This window comes from Sycon ciliatum, chromosome 7 (genome assembly GCF_964019385.1).
Source record: "Sycon ciliatum chromosome 7, ocSycCili1.1, whole genome shotgun sequence".
Lineage (NCBI taxonomy): Eukaryota > Metazoa > Porifera > Calcarea > Leucosolenida > Sycettidae > Sycon > Sycon ciliatum.
The window spans coordinates 21,009,508-21,027,009 of record NC_088649.1 but is presented as its reverse complement, the minus strand read 5'-3'; the positions used below and the strand labels follow the sequence as shown (position 1 = coordinate 21,027,009).

General features: G+C 44.4%; 1 protein-coding gene across 1 annotated transcript in view; it reads left to right on the top strand.

Annotated features, from left to right (window-relative positions):
- The first annotated feature begins 11,138 nt into the window (after positions 1-11,138).
- LOC135821697 (protein kinase C-binding protein NELL2-like) overlaps positions 11,139-17,502 on the top strand; it is a 16,060-nt gene continuing 9,696 nt past the window's right edge. The window contains exons 1-2 of the mRNA XM_065334693.1: positions 11,139-11,190; positions 16,273-16,388. Coding sequence (XP_065190765.1) covers positions 16,277-16,388 — 112 coding nt within the window. The 5' untranslated portion in view covers positions 11,139-11,190; positions 16,273-16,276. The remainder of the gene's footprint in view (positions 11,191-16,272; positions 16,389-17,502) is intronic.

The window sequence follows — 17,502 nt, the reverse complement described above, 5'->3', positions numbered from 1 at the left end:
CAAATGAATCTTCTTCTTGTTTGCATTTTCTGAGTGCCCGGCTGTAATGGTTTCCAAGGCCCGTAAGGATCTCAGTGATGCCGAGAAAGATATGATTAGTCGTGTTCATTGTTTCTTCGAACAAGAGCTGGATTTTGATTGACGCTTGAGTATCCGAAATCCTCGTCGTCGAACTCACCTTGCAACTGGCGTGAGTGAAACCACTGTCACTCGTTGTGTCAGGCGAAGGGAACAGGGAAGCTCAAATCAAATCAAAAAGAGAAAATATAATTATCATCTCTACTGTATTTCACCCAACAAGATCCAAAACATGCAGAAAAGAAGAGAAAAAAAGGCAGGAGGCGTGATGGGATTCGAATGCCCCACACTTGTACTGGAAATCACGGATCGAAACCACGAGGCTACCAGGACCCGTACAAAAATGCACCCGCGCGGCCGCGATGGTCTGGGCGCAGCACTGTCTCCGCAGGAGCAAAAATCCGAAACAAACTGGTCAAACCCTTAAAACAAACAGGTCAAACCCTTAAAACAAACTGGTCAAACCCTTCAAAACAGAAATTACATGTGAAACCGGAAAACCTGGCCTAAAAATAAACTTCAATTGTAGCGAAAACAAAGTATATAGCCAGAATTGTGAAGCAATGCAGAGACGGAATCTGGAGAAAAAACTAAAAATATTTAAATAAATCCCATCGAATTTTGCAAACTACTACGCGTCTATAGTTTTGAAATGGACTGTAGTCTGCAGGGGGCCTAAAGGTTTACGCTTTTTAGTCTTCTACAGTCCATTTCAAAACTATAAACGCGTGAACTCATACGTACGAGCCGTAAGTACTGTAGCGCACGACAGCCGTGAGTTTTGCATGAGTGTTTTCTGGTTTTCAGATGTGTTTTTCAGGTTTTTCTTTGTCGCCGCGGGAAATACAAAAGATGCAAAACACGCAAAGTCGCAAATGAAAAGGTGTAAGGAAAGTCTCAAAAGGAATGAAAGTCTCAAATGAATCTTCTTCTCATTTGCATTTTCTGAGTGCCTGACTGTAATGGCTTCCAAGGCCCGTAAGAATCTCAGTGATGCCGAGAAAGATATGATTAGTCGTGTTTATTGTTTCTTCGAACAAGAGCTGCATTTTGATTGACGCTTGATTATCCGAAATCCTCGTCGTCTAACTCACATTGCAACTGGCGTGATTGAAACCACTGTCACTCGTTGTGTCAGGCGAAGGGAACAGGGAGGCTCAAATCAAATCAAAAAGAAAAAATATAATTATTATCTCTACTGTATTTCACCCAACAAGATCCAAAACATGCAGAAAAGAAGAGAAAAAAGGCAGGAGGAGTGATTGGATTCAAATGCCCCGCACTTGTACTGGAAATCACGGATCGAAACCACGAGGCTACCAGGATCCGTACAAAAATGCACCCGCAATGGTCTGGGCGCAGCACTGTCTCAGCAGGAGCAAAATCCGAAACAAACTGGTCAAACCCTTCAAAACAGAAATTACATGTAAAACCTGGCCTAAAAATCAACTTCAATTGTAGCGAAAACAAAGTATATAGCCAAAGTTGTGAAGCGATGTAGAGACGGAATCTGGAGAAAAAACTAAAAATATTTAAATAAATTCCATCGAATTTTGCAAAACACTACGCGTCTATAGGTTTGAAATGGACTGTAGGTAGTGATCATGCTGATTGCATTCAGCAAGAAGCTCGGAGTTGCATCCAACTCTGCAAACCTCCTTTGTGCCTTTGGCGAGTAATTCTATTCTCGGAGGAAAATTATTTGAGCGTACAGTTAGTGGAAGTGGAGAGACTGTTCTGGTATTTGCAAAATTGAATATTCATACGCAGTTGACATGGAGAATGAAGTTGAAGACATCACTGCAGCTGTACTTATGGTTGATAAATATGGTGACATGGATCAATGATTACAGTAGTCTCCTAACATCTATTAAGTGTTCCTATTACACATGACCTTCCTTGCCCCGGGCATGGGTGTGTTGTTCCATTCTGAAGAATATCATGATGTGAAGGTCCTTGGGTACAACGGGTACTTTCCTGCAGACCATTGGGTAGGCCTGAGCAGAGTTCTGCTTTGTTTTCACAGAGACGTACGCAATAACCAGCTTGTTGACCTTCCTGCAGGACTGTTTCAAGCCACAACAAAATTATCCTATTTGTAAGTCATAACATAATTATTATAATAGTTATTATATAGATCGCAAAGAGACCTTTTTGCATGGATCAGGTTATTTTGAGATACGGTAAAGTGAGAGACTTTCCCTAGAGATTGAAGTTTAAGAAAGTACCATTAAGTAAGGCACCAAACTGACAGGAATATATGGACATTAAGGGACCTGGCATTTACCATACCCATATGACTAGTGTCCCAGGGGCATTATTGTTTTCACTATCCATCACAGAAGGGGCACTGTTCAAGAGAGAGCACTATTTTTTCAATGCTTGTGTATTTACGTCATCCCACATAAAACAAAGAATGCAAAGAGAAACGGAGCATAGAATGTTAGCATGCCATGCGATAAGAACATTGATCATGGTCGTTCCCGCATAATGTCTTGGCATTTCTTCAATTGGTCGGACTTGCCCGGACATGTCTTTGAAAGCTTACATTTTCAAATAATGAATTTTCTCACCGAACGGGTTAACCGGGTGTTAGCGCCCGTCGTAAGTTCCCTTCGGGAACGGACACGATAATTTACATTTTACCTTTTACTCAACTATGAACGACTCCGAAAATGTTTGGACGAACAAATTTTCGCACAAAGTGACACAACTTGCATCTAAGCACTTCACGCGTTCGCCTTTGCATCTCTCATAATCCAACCAAATGATTGTCGAAAGATCCTTGTCCCGTTAGCAGTCCACTTGTCACAAGTGGCCACTCGCTTCTTGCTGGAAAATGGGCACTAAAGTTCCAATAATTATAACTTTAATATAGCTATGAATAGGATGAAGGCCGCAAACATCACGTAACTACGTTACTTGTTTGACATGTATTACTGTGTATTTTATAACAATATAATTGAAAACCCAGAATCGATTTTCTCGTTCCTATCATCAGTGGGAAAAAATACGGAACTAAAGGATACAACCAAAGAAACTGAAGTTAAATAATGTAAAATAATTTAATAGAAAGGTGTTAGAAATAACATCAAGATACAAGTGCAATAAAACCACTAGAGGAAACGCAAAAAGGTAACAAGATTACGTAACCAAAGGTGAGAAGGCACTGAACGAAGTGTCAACCTACGAATACAACTTCAGTGCAACAACTTGCTCCTTCTGCTTAGCCAAAACAGGCTTATGAATACGTATACAAACTGCCTCAAGGACTTTCAACTGTTGGACATACCGTGGCCTAAGGGTTACCATGGGTATTTCCCGCTGAGCGGGATATTTGAGGTGCCCAAGTTAGCTGGTCATCAATCAACACACCCAGGTATTTTGCCACGTGTGTGACTTGCAGAACACTGATGTTGCAGGTGACGAGTGACGGAGCAGCGTCAAACGCACCTCTGGGACGAATCCACATCACTTGAGTCTTAGCTGAGTTCAATAGCAAGACTTTGTCCTCAAGCCAGGACGAAAGATGGGTGACTGCTGTCGTGAGCACAGCACAAACAACAGCATGGTCTTGGTCGGAGTAATCAACAACGATATCTTCTGTAAACTCGTGATTGCAAACTTCACGTGCAAGCACAGCACTGATGTACAGCACAAATAAGAGAAGTCCAAGTACACTTTCTTTGGAGCATGGAACTGGCGTTGAAATCTGGTCTTTAACTTTGACACACTGTTGACGTTCGGACAGATATGAACAAAACCACTGCAGCACCACACTACCAAGCTCAATCTCAAAGAGGATTTGAATAAGCTGGCGATAGTCAACTCTATCAAATGCCTTGGGCATATAAACCGTGACGATGCCCATGTGCTTTCATTCAGATTTAGCTAATAACCAACGGTTGGTGGAAAGGATCAGGGCATCCTTGGTAGAATGACCCTTAGGGTAAGCAAACTGAGATGGGGGAGTAGACAATGACGACTCAAGAACTGTGTCAGCTGTTGCTTAACAAAATACTCCAATATAATTGAGGCGATTGGTAACAATGAATCAGATCTATAGTTCTTTGCTGATGTCGCATCGCCTCCCTTGATGAGAGGGCTCACATGTGATCGCTTGAAAGAAACTTGCACCTTTCCTCCGGATAGGGATCTGTTTATAATACGAGTTACATATGGACCTCGGGTGACTGAGCAGCGGCTAAGTGTTAAGGGGCACCAGGGAACACCATCGCTTCTAGTAGCTTTAGTGGGGTTGATGCACTGTAAGCATTTGGAAACATCAGGTATCTGAACTGCAGTGAAAGATGTCAGTCCCACTGAGCCAGTTGGGCCAGCTGGCATTGGTAATGTGGCTGGTCGATGGGGATCATGGACAATGGCTCCAAATGCATCATTTAGCTCTGTGACAGTTACTTGTGGTGCATGCCGACTCTTTGTTCCGCCTGTTACGGTGTTCATGACTGCCCAAAGCTTCTTCTGATCTTCTAATAATAAAGTTTCTGGGAACACCAAAAATGTTCGCTTATTTACATAATTATGTACATTGTTAAACAGGACAGGGCGATTTATGAATGAAGGTGTGAAAATTGTATTGACATCGAGACCATATCAGGTAGCAACCAATGTGGGTTGGTAATTGCACAAAACACACGCTGAGAAGACAGCTTGCTCAAGAATATCAAATATATTGTCAATGACCCCATCCAGAAAACGATTATGCATGCTTACTTTGCCCACAACTCGGCACTTTGCCAGGGCACGCAATTACATCACGTCTCCCAAATATGGGATTACGGGATGAGCTTATGGAGTTGACCAACGCGCGGCCGTGGCCTACACTGGTTGCATGGAGTATCTGGCGGCGTTCCCAAATAGCAGATTTCTTACTTCATGAACAACGACGTTACAAGATTTGACCCTACTAATCCTAATTCCTGTGCTTAATGTTGAGGTAAAGCCGGGATGGAAGGCCTCCAAAATGACCTGCATGCTCTCGAGCTGGGCATGAGGATGCTCTAGATCCCGACCAACTGGTGATCCATATAAGTGCATGTGCATGTAAGTGCATGTGCGTGATTTCATCGTTCCTCTTGCGTAAAATTCAAAAACTACACGCAACATGTCAGTCACTGTTGCGTGAACTGTTGCCCGCAATAATTTTGGTGGTGCAGGGAGACTTTAAGCTTGTCGTTTGGAGTGACAAGTGATCGCCGCTGCTTTCCTTGTCAGAGTAAACAATACACTTCGTTCATCAGCGTTGGGAGTGTTGTTGGAGTAGAAATTGCTGACTATCGACATCGCGAAGGGCGAGCTTTCCTGCGCAGGAATGAGTTTGGACGTATTTCAGCATGGTAACATAACATGTTATTGCACATGTTCTTGGTTTAGTTTTTGTGCCATTTTCGTGCTTTGGAGTTATTTGGCCAATGATCTGCTAAAACCACCCTTTGGTGCTATTTTGTTGAAAATGAGTTTTTGGTGGGAAGTTGGTCCCTGGCCATTGCCCAAACATATGGTGAAGTATTAGGCTCAAATTGTATATATTCATTGAAATATGACCCATCTCATGAAAGCTTTAGGTGCATAAAAATGCCGAAAATAAATGATTTTCACACTATAATTCGTATCTGAGGCTTCATACACCTGTCATACACCTGTCTTTGTACAGAGAAAAACTATTTTGCACAGCTATCCAGTATTCTACTATGTATGTTCCGAACATGATAATTAGTACATTGGCTCTGCTTGGTCTGGTGCCGGGCAGGTGATTTTTTTAATTTTTTTTTACAATGATCACAGCTCACAGGCAAAGACAAAAAATTGCATAGTGGGAGCATAGTGATGGTGAGGCTTTTTGCCCTCAGCCGACCTGAGGTCTCGACGTCATGGGGACATAACACGCACCAAAAAAAGAAGAAAAATGAAAGGAGTGACAGGTACATGATACGAAATGTTAGGAGGAGAGACAGTACATTAGAAGGAGGGGAATGATAAGACAGACAGTGCTAGGAGGAGAAGGAGAGAAAAGAAGAACAGATGTTATTGGGAATAGTATGTGGAGCGGAAGTTGGAAGTCATGGGGTGAGGCAGATATGATGCTGATGATCACAGATGGTCATGTGCCCACGACCAGTCGTTGGTCTTCAAATAGCGGTTGGCTGCAACTTTGAAGTGTTGCAAGTTCTTGGTACAGAAAGGACCAGAGAAGACTCCGGCGGGCAGATATCTCTGCTCTCTGCGTGGCAGTGCTAAAGAATCTGTTGGTGCAAGTACTTTGCACGCTTGGTGAGATTCCAGCCGTCTCGAGCGCCACTGGCAGGTGATCAGATGCCAGGCAGTGATACACTTTTGATAAAAGGTCACGGGCAACGTCAGCTTCATCAATATGAGCTTCGAGTGCGTCAGTGTGCTTAAGCGAGTTTCTGCCATTCTTGCCCTTACAATCTGAGACTGCAGATCGGAACATACACCGCAAACATCTTCTTTTGGCCTCATAATTATCACATCACTGCACACGCTGCTCCATATTTTCAGGAATGTTGTGTATGCTGCTATTCCTCCACCCTTGATATAGTCAGTATGCGCATGCTTCTTGGTAGTAGCACATGGCAGGTAAGTTGGAGCGGGCCTCTGGCCCTGGTGCAGCAGGCTGGGAAAGTCCCTTGATGTAACCTAGTAACCATACATGTAGTTGCAGGCAGTGCTGCTTTCCAGGGCAAAGTACCCCACGTGCGTGCTGTGGGGGAGCAACAGCATGCTCATACTCATAGACATCCGCCTTAATTTGTTTTAGATTCCACTCCTTTACATAATGATTATGTTCGTACATGAAAACAGTCTGGCACACTTCGTCACCATCCACTTCATAGCGATAAGTGGACCGGGCCTTTCTCCGCGCTGCATCCGTTGTGCGATGCTTCCATGGTGAGAAGTAACTGCACCGCGTCATCTAAACACATCGAGCTTTCCAGCGACGTAACAGTACAGCTCCTCGTTCGTCATTGCGCGCGCTGTGTTGGGTGCAGTGAGTAGAGTATCCGGAGACACGTTCTTGAAACAGTGGACATCAGCACACCTGCAGCCCTTGTCCACTCGCGCCTGTACCTCTTCAACAGTACTGGGCGCTGCCTGGCCACGGGATTTCTTAGGTTGGCCCTGTCCTCGGGCGGCGAGGGCTTGTGCTGGCTGTAGCGCTGGCGCCTCGTCCAAATTCTCCTCCGCATCGATCGCAAGCGCGATCGGCAGCGTCACGAGCGGAGAGGCGTCGGTCGATTCGTCATCGCCCTGTGTTGTGAAACGACAAGTTCTCGAGAGTGAAAGGCCTTCTCGCTTGTTACATTGTGTTCGTCCAATGCAGCTGTATCCCAACTCCGCCGTACCGCTGATGTTTACGACGTGGCATACGCTACAGCTACATACAGGCGCTATGTGCGGTTTGCTGTGTGCGCTGTAGTTGTATGTTGTATGTGTATGCTTTTCTCATATACGCTGTCATTTTAACGCTATTACTACCTGGTGGTTTTAGTGTTAGTCATTCAGTTGTTCCATTCATTGTTCATTGTCGTTAGTCGATGGAAGTGAAATATACTGTTGAGAATAAATAGTTGTCCTCGTGCCGTGTGGGGTCGTTCGTTCCTGATACTTTAGAGAACCAGAGGGTTCACAACATTTGGCGACCACGCCAGGATACGAAGCGAGCATGGCACAGGAACTATGGATCATTGAAGCCAGCTTTATCGCCAACGGAATTCGGTATGGATTTGAAGGCGATAGGTTGAGAGAATACTTGGAGAAGAGGCTCCGACAGAGCGAGGAGTTTGAAGAGCGCAGTGCTAGAAGGCAAGAGTGTGCGCTCCGCACAGAGTTTAACGAAAAGCTCAAGAAGATGGCCGAGCGCATCGCCGTCGGTACATATTATGAGGAAGCAAAGCGAGATTTGCTTGCCTCGCCCGGAAGGACGCCGGACAAGGCGTGTAAGACTTTGCTTACAGACAAGCAGCGGTCAGAAGAGTATTCGAAGCCAGTGGGAGGATCAGATCCAAGGCCCACTGGGTCGGTGCAGTGCATGGCGACATCGGTCGGAGACGCTCAGAAGCAGCTGGAGTCTCGGCCGAACGACGTCGAGGCGCAAGACGTCGAGGCGCAAGACGTCGAGGCGCAAGACGTCGAGGCGCAAGACGTAGAGGCGAAAGACGTAGAGGCGCAAGACGTAGAGGCGCAAGACGTAGAGGCGCAAGACGTCGAGGCGCAAGACGTCGAGGCGCAAGACGTCGAGGCGCAAGAGTTAGAGGCGCAAGAGTTAGCGCAAGAGTTGGAGGCGCAAGAGTTGGAGGCGCAAGACTTAGAAACGCAAGGCGTAGTAGCCGAGAAAATGAGAAGGGCGATACTACTGGTTAGCACGGACGAAGTAAGCGGCGAGACTGTGTGGAACACAGAGATCCGATGTGTGTCCTCGGATTCCGCGCCCGCCCTGGGTCGAAGCAGTGTACCGGTGACCGTGTCGTGGGTGACAGCCCACATCGTCGAGCTTTATGACATTATCGGTTGTGTGTTGTCTGGTCCAGCGTCTGCCTCATGTCGAAGTGGATCGGTGACAGTGTCGTGTGCGACAGCCCACAGCGGCAAGCTTCGCGAAATCGAGATGGCTGAAGTGGTGGGCATTAGTGATATTCTACCATGGCCACCACCGCAGCAGCAGATGACGCGTAGTAAGCCCCAAATCGTTTTGACTTAGGAGTTTTTGTACGGCGGTGAGAAGCCCTTTGGTGGGGAGAATGTTGTGAAACGACAAGTTCTCGAGAGTGAAAGGCCTTCTCGCTTGTTACATTGTGTTCGTCCAATGCAGCTGTATCCCAACTCCGCCGTACCGCTGATGTTTACGACGTGGCATACGCTACAGCTACATACAGGCGCTATGTGCGGTTTGCTGTGTGCGCTGTAGTTGTATGTTGTATGTGTATGCTTTTATTATACGCTGTCATTTTAACGCTATAACTACCTGGTGGTTTTAGTGTTAGTCATTCAGTTGTTCCATTCATTGTTCATTGTCGTTAGTCGATGGAAGTGAAATATACTGTTGAGAATAAATAGTTGTCCTCGTGCCATGTGGGGTCGTTCGTTCCTGATACTTTAGAGAACCAGAGGGTTCACAACACCCTGGTCGTCAGAATCTTGATCTGACCACCCAAAGAACGATCTATCGTCATTTGGCAGTGCTGACGACTCCGCTGCCGAGAATCCGACAACAATTTGTTCGAACGAGCGCCTTCGTCCTCCTTCCGCCATGACTGTCACCTGCGATGATGAGAAAATCGAGACGTGCTGACGTTTTCATCATTTTCTCCGAAAAATTACACAGCACCGAAGGGTGGTTTTAGCAGACCGCGGGCCATGTTTTTGGACTCTTGATAGTAGATCTACATGACTTGTGTCAATAAAATAAAAAATATAAAAAAATATTAAATTTCAGCATGGTTGAAGGGAAAATTTCAAGAAAATTTCAAGAAAACGCAAAAAGGATGAGGATGGACATGTCGTCAGTGCTAGAAGAGGTGTTCTACTAAGGTAAGGCAATGTTGGTTGGATGGAGTTTTGTTCGCAGCCTATTCTTATACGCTGTGGCGTGGCTCATGTATAGTCCCATGAAGCTTGTGGTTTTCTGCTATTGTTGCGGGTTTGCCAATTGCAAAATTCCCTTCAGAAACTTGTCAGCTTGCTTGGCACAGTTGATCGACACCCCAAAGGAAACTTACCTGCAAAATATTAGCGAACTTTTCTGCTTGCTTATCACAGTCGATCGCCACCCCAGAGGAAACTTACCTGCAAAATATAAGCGAAATTGGATAGATCGACTTGCACAATTTGTCTGGTTTTCTCAGACATGTTCTCACACCTGCCTGTTGCCTGCCACCCTCCTGACACTTCCATTCGCCTGTTGTCTCTTCTAGCGCCTTGGCCTCTCTGTTCCTTACGCCTCTGGACCTAGCACTAAATGTGTGCATGACTGTGGCTGTGTTTATAGGCATACTGCTGGGTAGGTGCAAGTATCACTTGTCTGATGATTGCCTAGCTACAAGTGCCCTATTTTTAAAACCAGTGAAAAACAAATAATGTTTCCGTGTCTGAATGTTATTGAAGTCGAAACTCGGCCCCAAGATGGATGTGGATCTCTGTTGTTCTGCCGTGTGAATTTGCTTTGCAATTATCAGCGGATTGAGAACTATCTAGTAGCAAGGATCTCAGACCCTTTGTCCTTTCTTTTATACTTTACATTATACGGTTGGATCAACGGATTTGAATACTGTATAGCAGGAAATTTTCGGACGGAATTTATTTTCGTACGATTTCGTACACGCCCTCTTTTGTACTAAAATTAATTCCGTACTAAAATTTGTTGCTGTGAAGTTATGTGCACTATACATGCGTACCGCAAGCAAACAAGTGCATTTAGCATGCACCACTGTACGAAAATAAAATCCGTACGAAAGGTCGAAATTCGGCTTTGTCCGAAAATATTTCCGTCCGAAAATTTCCTGCTATACAGTATGCCATTTTAAACAAGTATCGCCAATAAAGCAAGAAAGTGCCTTGGGACCCCAAAAAGCCCACAGAGTTGGTCTTCTGAAGGCTTTGAAGTTTCAAAAAAATGCAGGTAACCTCTCTGTCAATAGCGGGCGTCTCACACCAAAGCTGGCAGTACCAGGAAAAAGGACGTATCTGAGGTCCTTGCTGCTGAATAGTGCTAAATGGTCAATAACTGAAACAAAGGCAGGAACATGCTTTTAGAATTATAGCCTTTGGTTCCTGTACTTGCTTTTATATCTTCATTCAGTTGCTCTTAAACCTCCTGCAGAGCTTCTAGGCACGTATCACCTCCCGGTGTCAGTAAGGCTCCCTGGGGCAAAATCACTGCACCATTGTTCGGCCATTGATTCACTCCTAATGTCTCTGAAAAAATAACCATAATTTCCCCAGTCAAACGGTATTTAGACGCAATTTCAAATATTCTTTCACACTCTTTCCTTCCTTGTTTAGGAGTTTGTTGAATAATAACCTCCGGCATCTTCCGAGTGGAGTGCCTCAGGACACACCAGGATTAAAAGAACTGTAAGTCTTGCCTGACAAGCAGTAGTCGCACTCCCATTCCCACTGTTTCACGATTCAGCTATGTTTCCTTCCTCTTAGGATCTATGAAGACCTGGGACATTGGAACTTTGGGAACAAAATCAGGATAGTCAAAGAAGTCGCCGCACTTTTTGTGGCTATGGAGTATGCAAGATACGTCACACACGAGACTACTAGTAATGATGGGCCAGAGTAAGGAAGTGCTTTTTCGGTTTTTGATGGAGGTTTATGACGAGGAGATAGCGGGCAGCGGGTAGAAAATAGCTGTAGGAGGACCCGTAGCTTTCTCAGCTCCTACCCACGAAGTGTGTCAAAGGGGAAGTGCATCGAATTTCCAAGTAGGGTCCAGAAGAAAGACACTTTGGTATCGGGTCGAATGGCATTTCTCTCGCTTGCATGCAATACGCCAGACGTGCCAAATCGCCAGTTGTATGCTCACGTTTTTATAGCGACCAGCGCAGTGAAGATGCACATTCTGCTTAGCTCCGTGAGAGAGAAGGTCGATCACTGTAGAATTAGGTCATTTCAATTGTTTAATTCTATTCACAATGTGAAAGAACGGCTGTGTTCAATGCTGTTAGTGCCGTGAACTGGGTTTTGGCCTTCTTCTGGTTTTTCAAAGGCTGACTGTAGCCTCGAAAATAGTTCTTCCAGGAAAAGATAAACAGGACCAAGGAAATACAAGTTACACTATACTGTCCACTAACACCACCATTTACTAAAAAATCAGCTCATGCGATAACATTGCACGACACTGACCGACGGTACAGACGTTCTACAACCATCTTGCTAACAACTTTAGCACATCTTGGATGCGCACTCCGGCAGCCTTCCAACTTGAAAGGTTCTAAGTTATAGAATTACCATAAGGAGGGGAAAGGAAGTTCAGTGTCGTGCAATGTCAACGCAGGAGCTGATTGTTTAGCAACTGGAGGTGTTAGTGGAGATTATAGTGTAACTTCTATTTCCTTGTGTTGTGTGCGTAAATGTGATAAGGTGCATGAGCGCCTGAGCTGCTGGCTGTTTTGCATGCTTGCTGTGCTGCACTAGACTTCCAAGAATGTGAGCTCTCTTTCCTTGTTTTTCAGTTCCTTCACTATTAGAATAATCATACAAACCTGTGTGATATTGTGTGTGCCCTAAAGGCCAGATATAACAATTGGCAACGAAGATGGCAGGGCGCAACTCCAGATTAGAATTTTTCGAAACTGGGGATTTTGTCGAGTATGCAGAGAAACTACATGTTCCCGGATCTGGGTGAAATAGAAATAAGAATGGATTTGGACTCAGATGGAGAGCCAAGGTTTAATTTATACAAAGAGAAAGACCAAGGAACTACAAGTTACGCTATACTGTCCACTAATACCACCAGTTACTAAGCAATCAGCTCTTGCAATAACATTGCACGACGACGTTACTGACGTTCTACAACTAACTGGTTAACCCTTTGTGTACCAGCCCCATCTCGAACCGTACCATATGGTACGGTTCGCTGCACTCCAATCAAGCGCGCCGTTCCCCACCGCCGTAGCTCCAATCGAGCCGCGGTTTTTTGCACTTGACAGCTGAGATCCCACTGAAAATTTTGATGTATGATATGGGTAGGTTGCCATTTGAAAGTATGGAGAACGAACGCGTTCAAAAGTATGCTTTTCAGCGCAAACAATTGTCGCTGTTTCGACCGTGTTCTCGCTCAGTTTTTCTGCTTGTAGCGAAGATGTAGCTTGTTCTAGGTCATGTCGACGTCTTCTAGACGTGGTGGACGATTGGAGAGATCGGCTGTGGCGATATCATCGCGGAATGCGACTCGAAATTGAAAATTTGTATCGCTGATCCCATCGCAGTATTCACTCTCAAAACAGGAGCGAGAGGGAGGGCAGCGATGGCCTAAAATCGTCAAGGCAGGCGTAATTCACCAGCCAGCGACTGCTTCTTGTCTTCTCTTTCACTTACCTGACGCTGGATGTGAGTAGCTGAAGAAAAATATAGATTTAGAATCTGAGACAAGAATTCAAAATTTGCAATTTTGAACCAATTGTTTTACCTCAAATGTGTGACAATATGACCATTTCCCTGGTATGTTGTTACTCTTCATGCACTGAGACAACGCTTATGAGGTTGTTTTGTCCCTATGTTCCCAGTACACGAGCACAAACTCATTCTCAGTCTATTTGTTTGTGATACCCTGGTTGGTCAGAAATATGCACAATTGGCGCGTATATTTGGTATTCCACCTATGGCCTTCATATACTACTGCATGCTGTACCAATATCCATGCGTACCTGGGTGCAGTGATACATATGGAGTCAGGAAAACACAACTTGCATATACAAAAGTTGTCTAGATTTCATACCATGGTTGCTTCTTTGGCTGCGATAGCCCCTTACATACATTAGATGGCTGGTACATAAAGGGTTAACAGCTCTAGCACATCTTGGATGCGCACTCCAACAGCCTTCCAACTTGGAAGGTTCTTAGTTATAGAAATAACTAGTAATCTCCTGTGTGACGTATCTTGCATACTCCACAGCCACAAAAAGTGTGGCCACTTCCGATGACTATCCTGATTTTGTTCCCAAAGTTCCAATGTTCCAGGTCATCATAGATCCTAAGAGGAAGGAAACACAGCTGAATCATGAAACAGTGGGAATGGGAGTGCGACTACTGCTTGTTGAATTTGTATGATGGCTTTGTATTTTAGATCGCAGATTTTATCGCTGCACGGGTACCCTTGATCTCAGTTACCTTCGTCCGAGTGCAATTGTTACTTTTGCTCCTGAATTGCTCTCCCTGTTTCTTTGCAACGCTCCTCCTCCTTCCTGAACCCCTATCTTTAACTCCATTATCACATTCGCTCACTTGTAATTGGGCTTGTGCCCGTGTGTACTTGCGAATTCAAATAAAAGCAGACCTGTACTTGGAACTGAATTTGAGCTAGCTTGGAACTGTTGTAGGATAGTTTCTTTGCAACGCTCCTCCTCCTCCTTCCTACACCCCTATCTTTAACTCCATTATCACATTCGTTCACTTGTAATTGGGCTTGTACCCGTGTGTACTTGCGAATTCAAATAAAAAAATATACATACATACGTAAAAGATCATTGACCGGAGGATGTATCCAGTGTGCTGACTGAGCGTAATACAAAACAACAAGTCAAGGCTTGTTTGCTGCTACTTCAAGTTTCATGCTCTCGCTGATGATGATGCCTGGTGATTGCGAGAGCATGAAACTGTTTTGTACATACCATTGATGATGGGTGCATTGTTTTTTATGCATTTTGTGCTGTGCATTGCGATTCTTCCATTTATATTGTTTTGTAATTGTGCGATTGCATTTATTGCGCCGATTCTCTTGTACCTTATATCGGGGTTCAGCATAAACATTGTATTCTATGTGTTGCTTTTCCCGTACTAGAGGCTTTATACACATGGGTCTATACAGCTGTTTCATGTCCAGAGTATCTTTCATTACCATGTAACATACATGTATGGACTCTTTACTGTAAATTACATGTAATTTGCCCTTTCTAAGGAAATCATTGCCATCATTTCGTGATTGGCCCAGAAAAAGAATCTGCTGACTACTAAATATACACTTTGTATCTGATCGACACTATCCTACAACAGTTCCAAGCTAGCTCAAACTCAGTTCCAAGTACTTCAGAAAAAAATCCAACCCAAACCTACCATGTATCAGGTTATCTAGAATGAAACACAGATAAAGAACCAATCAGAAGGTGCAACAGGAAACAAACTACCTGTTCTAACTGCGGTACATACGGTATGATACGGTACATACGGTATGATACGGTATGATACGGTATGATACGGTATGATACGGTATGATACGGTATGATACGGTATGATACGGTATGATACGGTATTATACGGTGCATACGGTATGATACGGTACATACGGTGTGATACGGTACATAATAATTATAACCTAACCAGTTGATTATATGGGAAATATAAACCTGTATATTGGTTTATATTTCCCATAAAATCAACTGAGTAGGTTATATTATGCTTATACTGAGCTGATATACAAACTCCCCTCTCCCCCACAAGGGTAGAGATTGGAATTCCAACCCACAACCATGGCTCGATGAGTCTTCCTTTCACCAACCTGTGCGGATCAAGTACAAGACTACCACTGACTCTGTGCAGTGCATGCAGTGCAGTCCCATCACACACTCTTTGTGACTTCAGCTTAGTACTGAAGTACTAGTTACATCGGAAGTAACAGCTATGCGCCAAGTTAGTAAGTTAGTTTGAACCTCACAGTGCTAGTGACCGTTACCGCGCGCAGATCTCACCGCGGGCTCTGTAAAAGAACCGTTTGCTCATTAGAGACATAGAGGTCTTCTCCTTTCCAAAGTAAGAGTAAAATGAATCAGCACGAGCCTGTTTAATCGACTCCCAAACGTTTCTTTAGTTCTTCTGAGGACGACCACGAATCACGATGCCATTATTCAAGCAGCAGTTTCCAAGTACACTGGCAGTGCCACGGATTATGGCTGCGCATGTTCCGTCCGCTCTGCGAGGGACGCGGAAAGGAGAACATCGATTGGAAAACCATCAGTAGTGAAGTTCCGTCGCCCCTGCTATCTGCATTTTATGTCGATGCAAAAATGCAGGAGGAGCGGCACGCGGGGCTCTTCAGCCGCACATGTCGAGTGCTGCGCTTGACAGACGGAGTGCTGAAACAGCGAAAAAAGGACAGCCTCGAACGTCAGGTGCAGCACAAGGCACCTGTTAATAAGAACGACGTTGTATTCTTCATCTTTGACGGGAAAGAGTATAAGGTATGATACGGTATGATACGTTATAATACGGTATGATACGGTATGATACGGTATGATACTGTATGATACGGTAGAAAGTCCGTCTACTACACTACCAGTGCGAAGTGATGGACAAACTGTGTGACAATATCAAAGTTTATAACAGTAAGAAGGTGACAAGTTTGGCATCTGCAATGAAAACCATAACACTATCCATGCCTTACATGACTTGAGTTGTCTCCTGCATCTTGTACTATTTCTCCATAATTACATGCAGATATATGGACAATGGAGTATCACTCAATCTTCGCCTTTGCGCTCTTAAGATCCCTACAGATTATTCAAAAGGCAACATCTTAAAAGGAGTTATTGTAAAGAATTATGTTTCTGCAAGTAAGTAACCCCTTTTAAAAGACAACACACATTCCTGCGCATACTGTTGAACTTTACTCATTCCCTTCCTTTACACTTATTGGTCTGTTTACTGCAAACAGATTATCCTGGAAACCTTCTTCCAACTGAAAGAACGAACAAGGAATGAGAGTCCTGGTTCAAGTTCTGCTGGTGACAGTCAATTTTTTTCTTCAGACTTTTCTCGTTTGCATCTTTCCCTCAAACTAGTGAAAAAAATATTAAATTTATAAAACGCTAAGAATAGAAATAGAGTACATCACGCATTACGATGGTATGAACAAAATTAATGGCAGTGTTGCTACGGCTTCTCCGCTTTGTCTGTTTTAGTTGTTGTTGGTGTTGGTTATTGTGACTGTAGAATTGCTACTCTACGTTCGCTTTGCTGACGATTTGTTTACATTATTCAATATTTACAGTTAAGGAAGAGAGTGAAGAGTCGGTGGAAAGAACAACAGTAAACTGCGGAATGTTACAGTGATCGATGATCAGTACAGCAAGTGAAATTCACCCAAGCTAGGAGTGCACTGTAACGCCACCGGAGAAATTACAATGCATGAGAGTGAGCTTGACCACTGCTCGATAGAGCTAACAAACGTCCCTCCGACTTGGAAGGTTACAGCAATGAAAGTCCCTGGTCCGAGTCCTGGTGGTGAAAATCAACCATTTTCATCAGACTTCCCCCTTTTCATTCTCTTAATCTATGAATACTTGCTACCATTACAGCAATAACCAAAATTATAATCATCGGGGGTCCGTACTGGTGGCGCTAGGGATCCTGCCCCCATGCTAAGCAGACAACCCGGCGTATGGCTCCTTGCTCTTCTCAGCCAGGAGAGACGTTATTCGTGAGAAAAGAGCATCGGCATGCTTGCCATAGCCACCAGAGGCCGAATGCGCAACCGGCACGAAGGAGAGATGCTCGACTTTGCGTCCGCGCTCTTCATACTTCATTTTTTTCTTGTTCATGTCGTCTGTAGACAGCAGCGGGGGAGGCGCACGTTTCGTAGACGCAAAAGGGTTGAACACCCTTACATCGATAAAGATGCGCTCGAATCGGCCAACCCACACACGGCTAGCCGCAACGTCCAGCCGA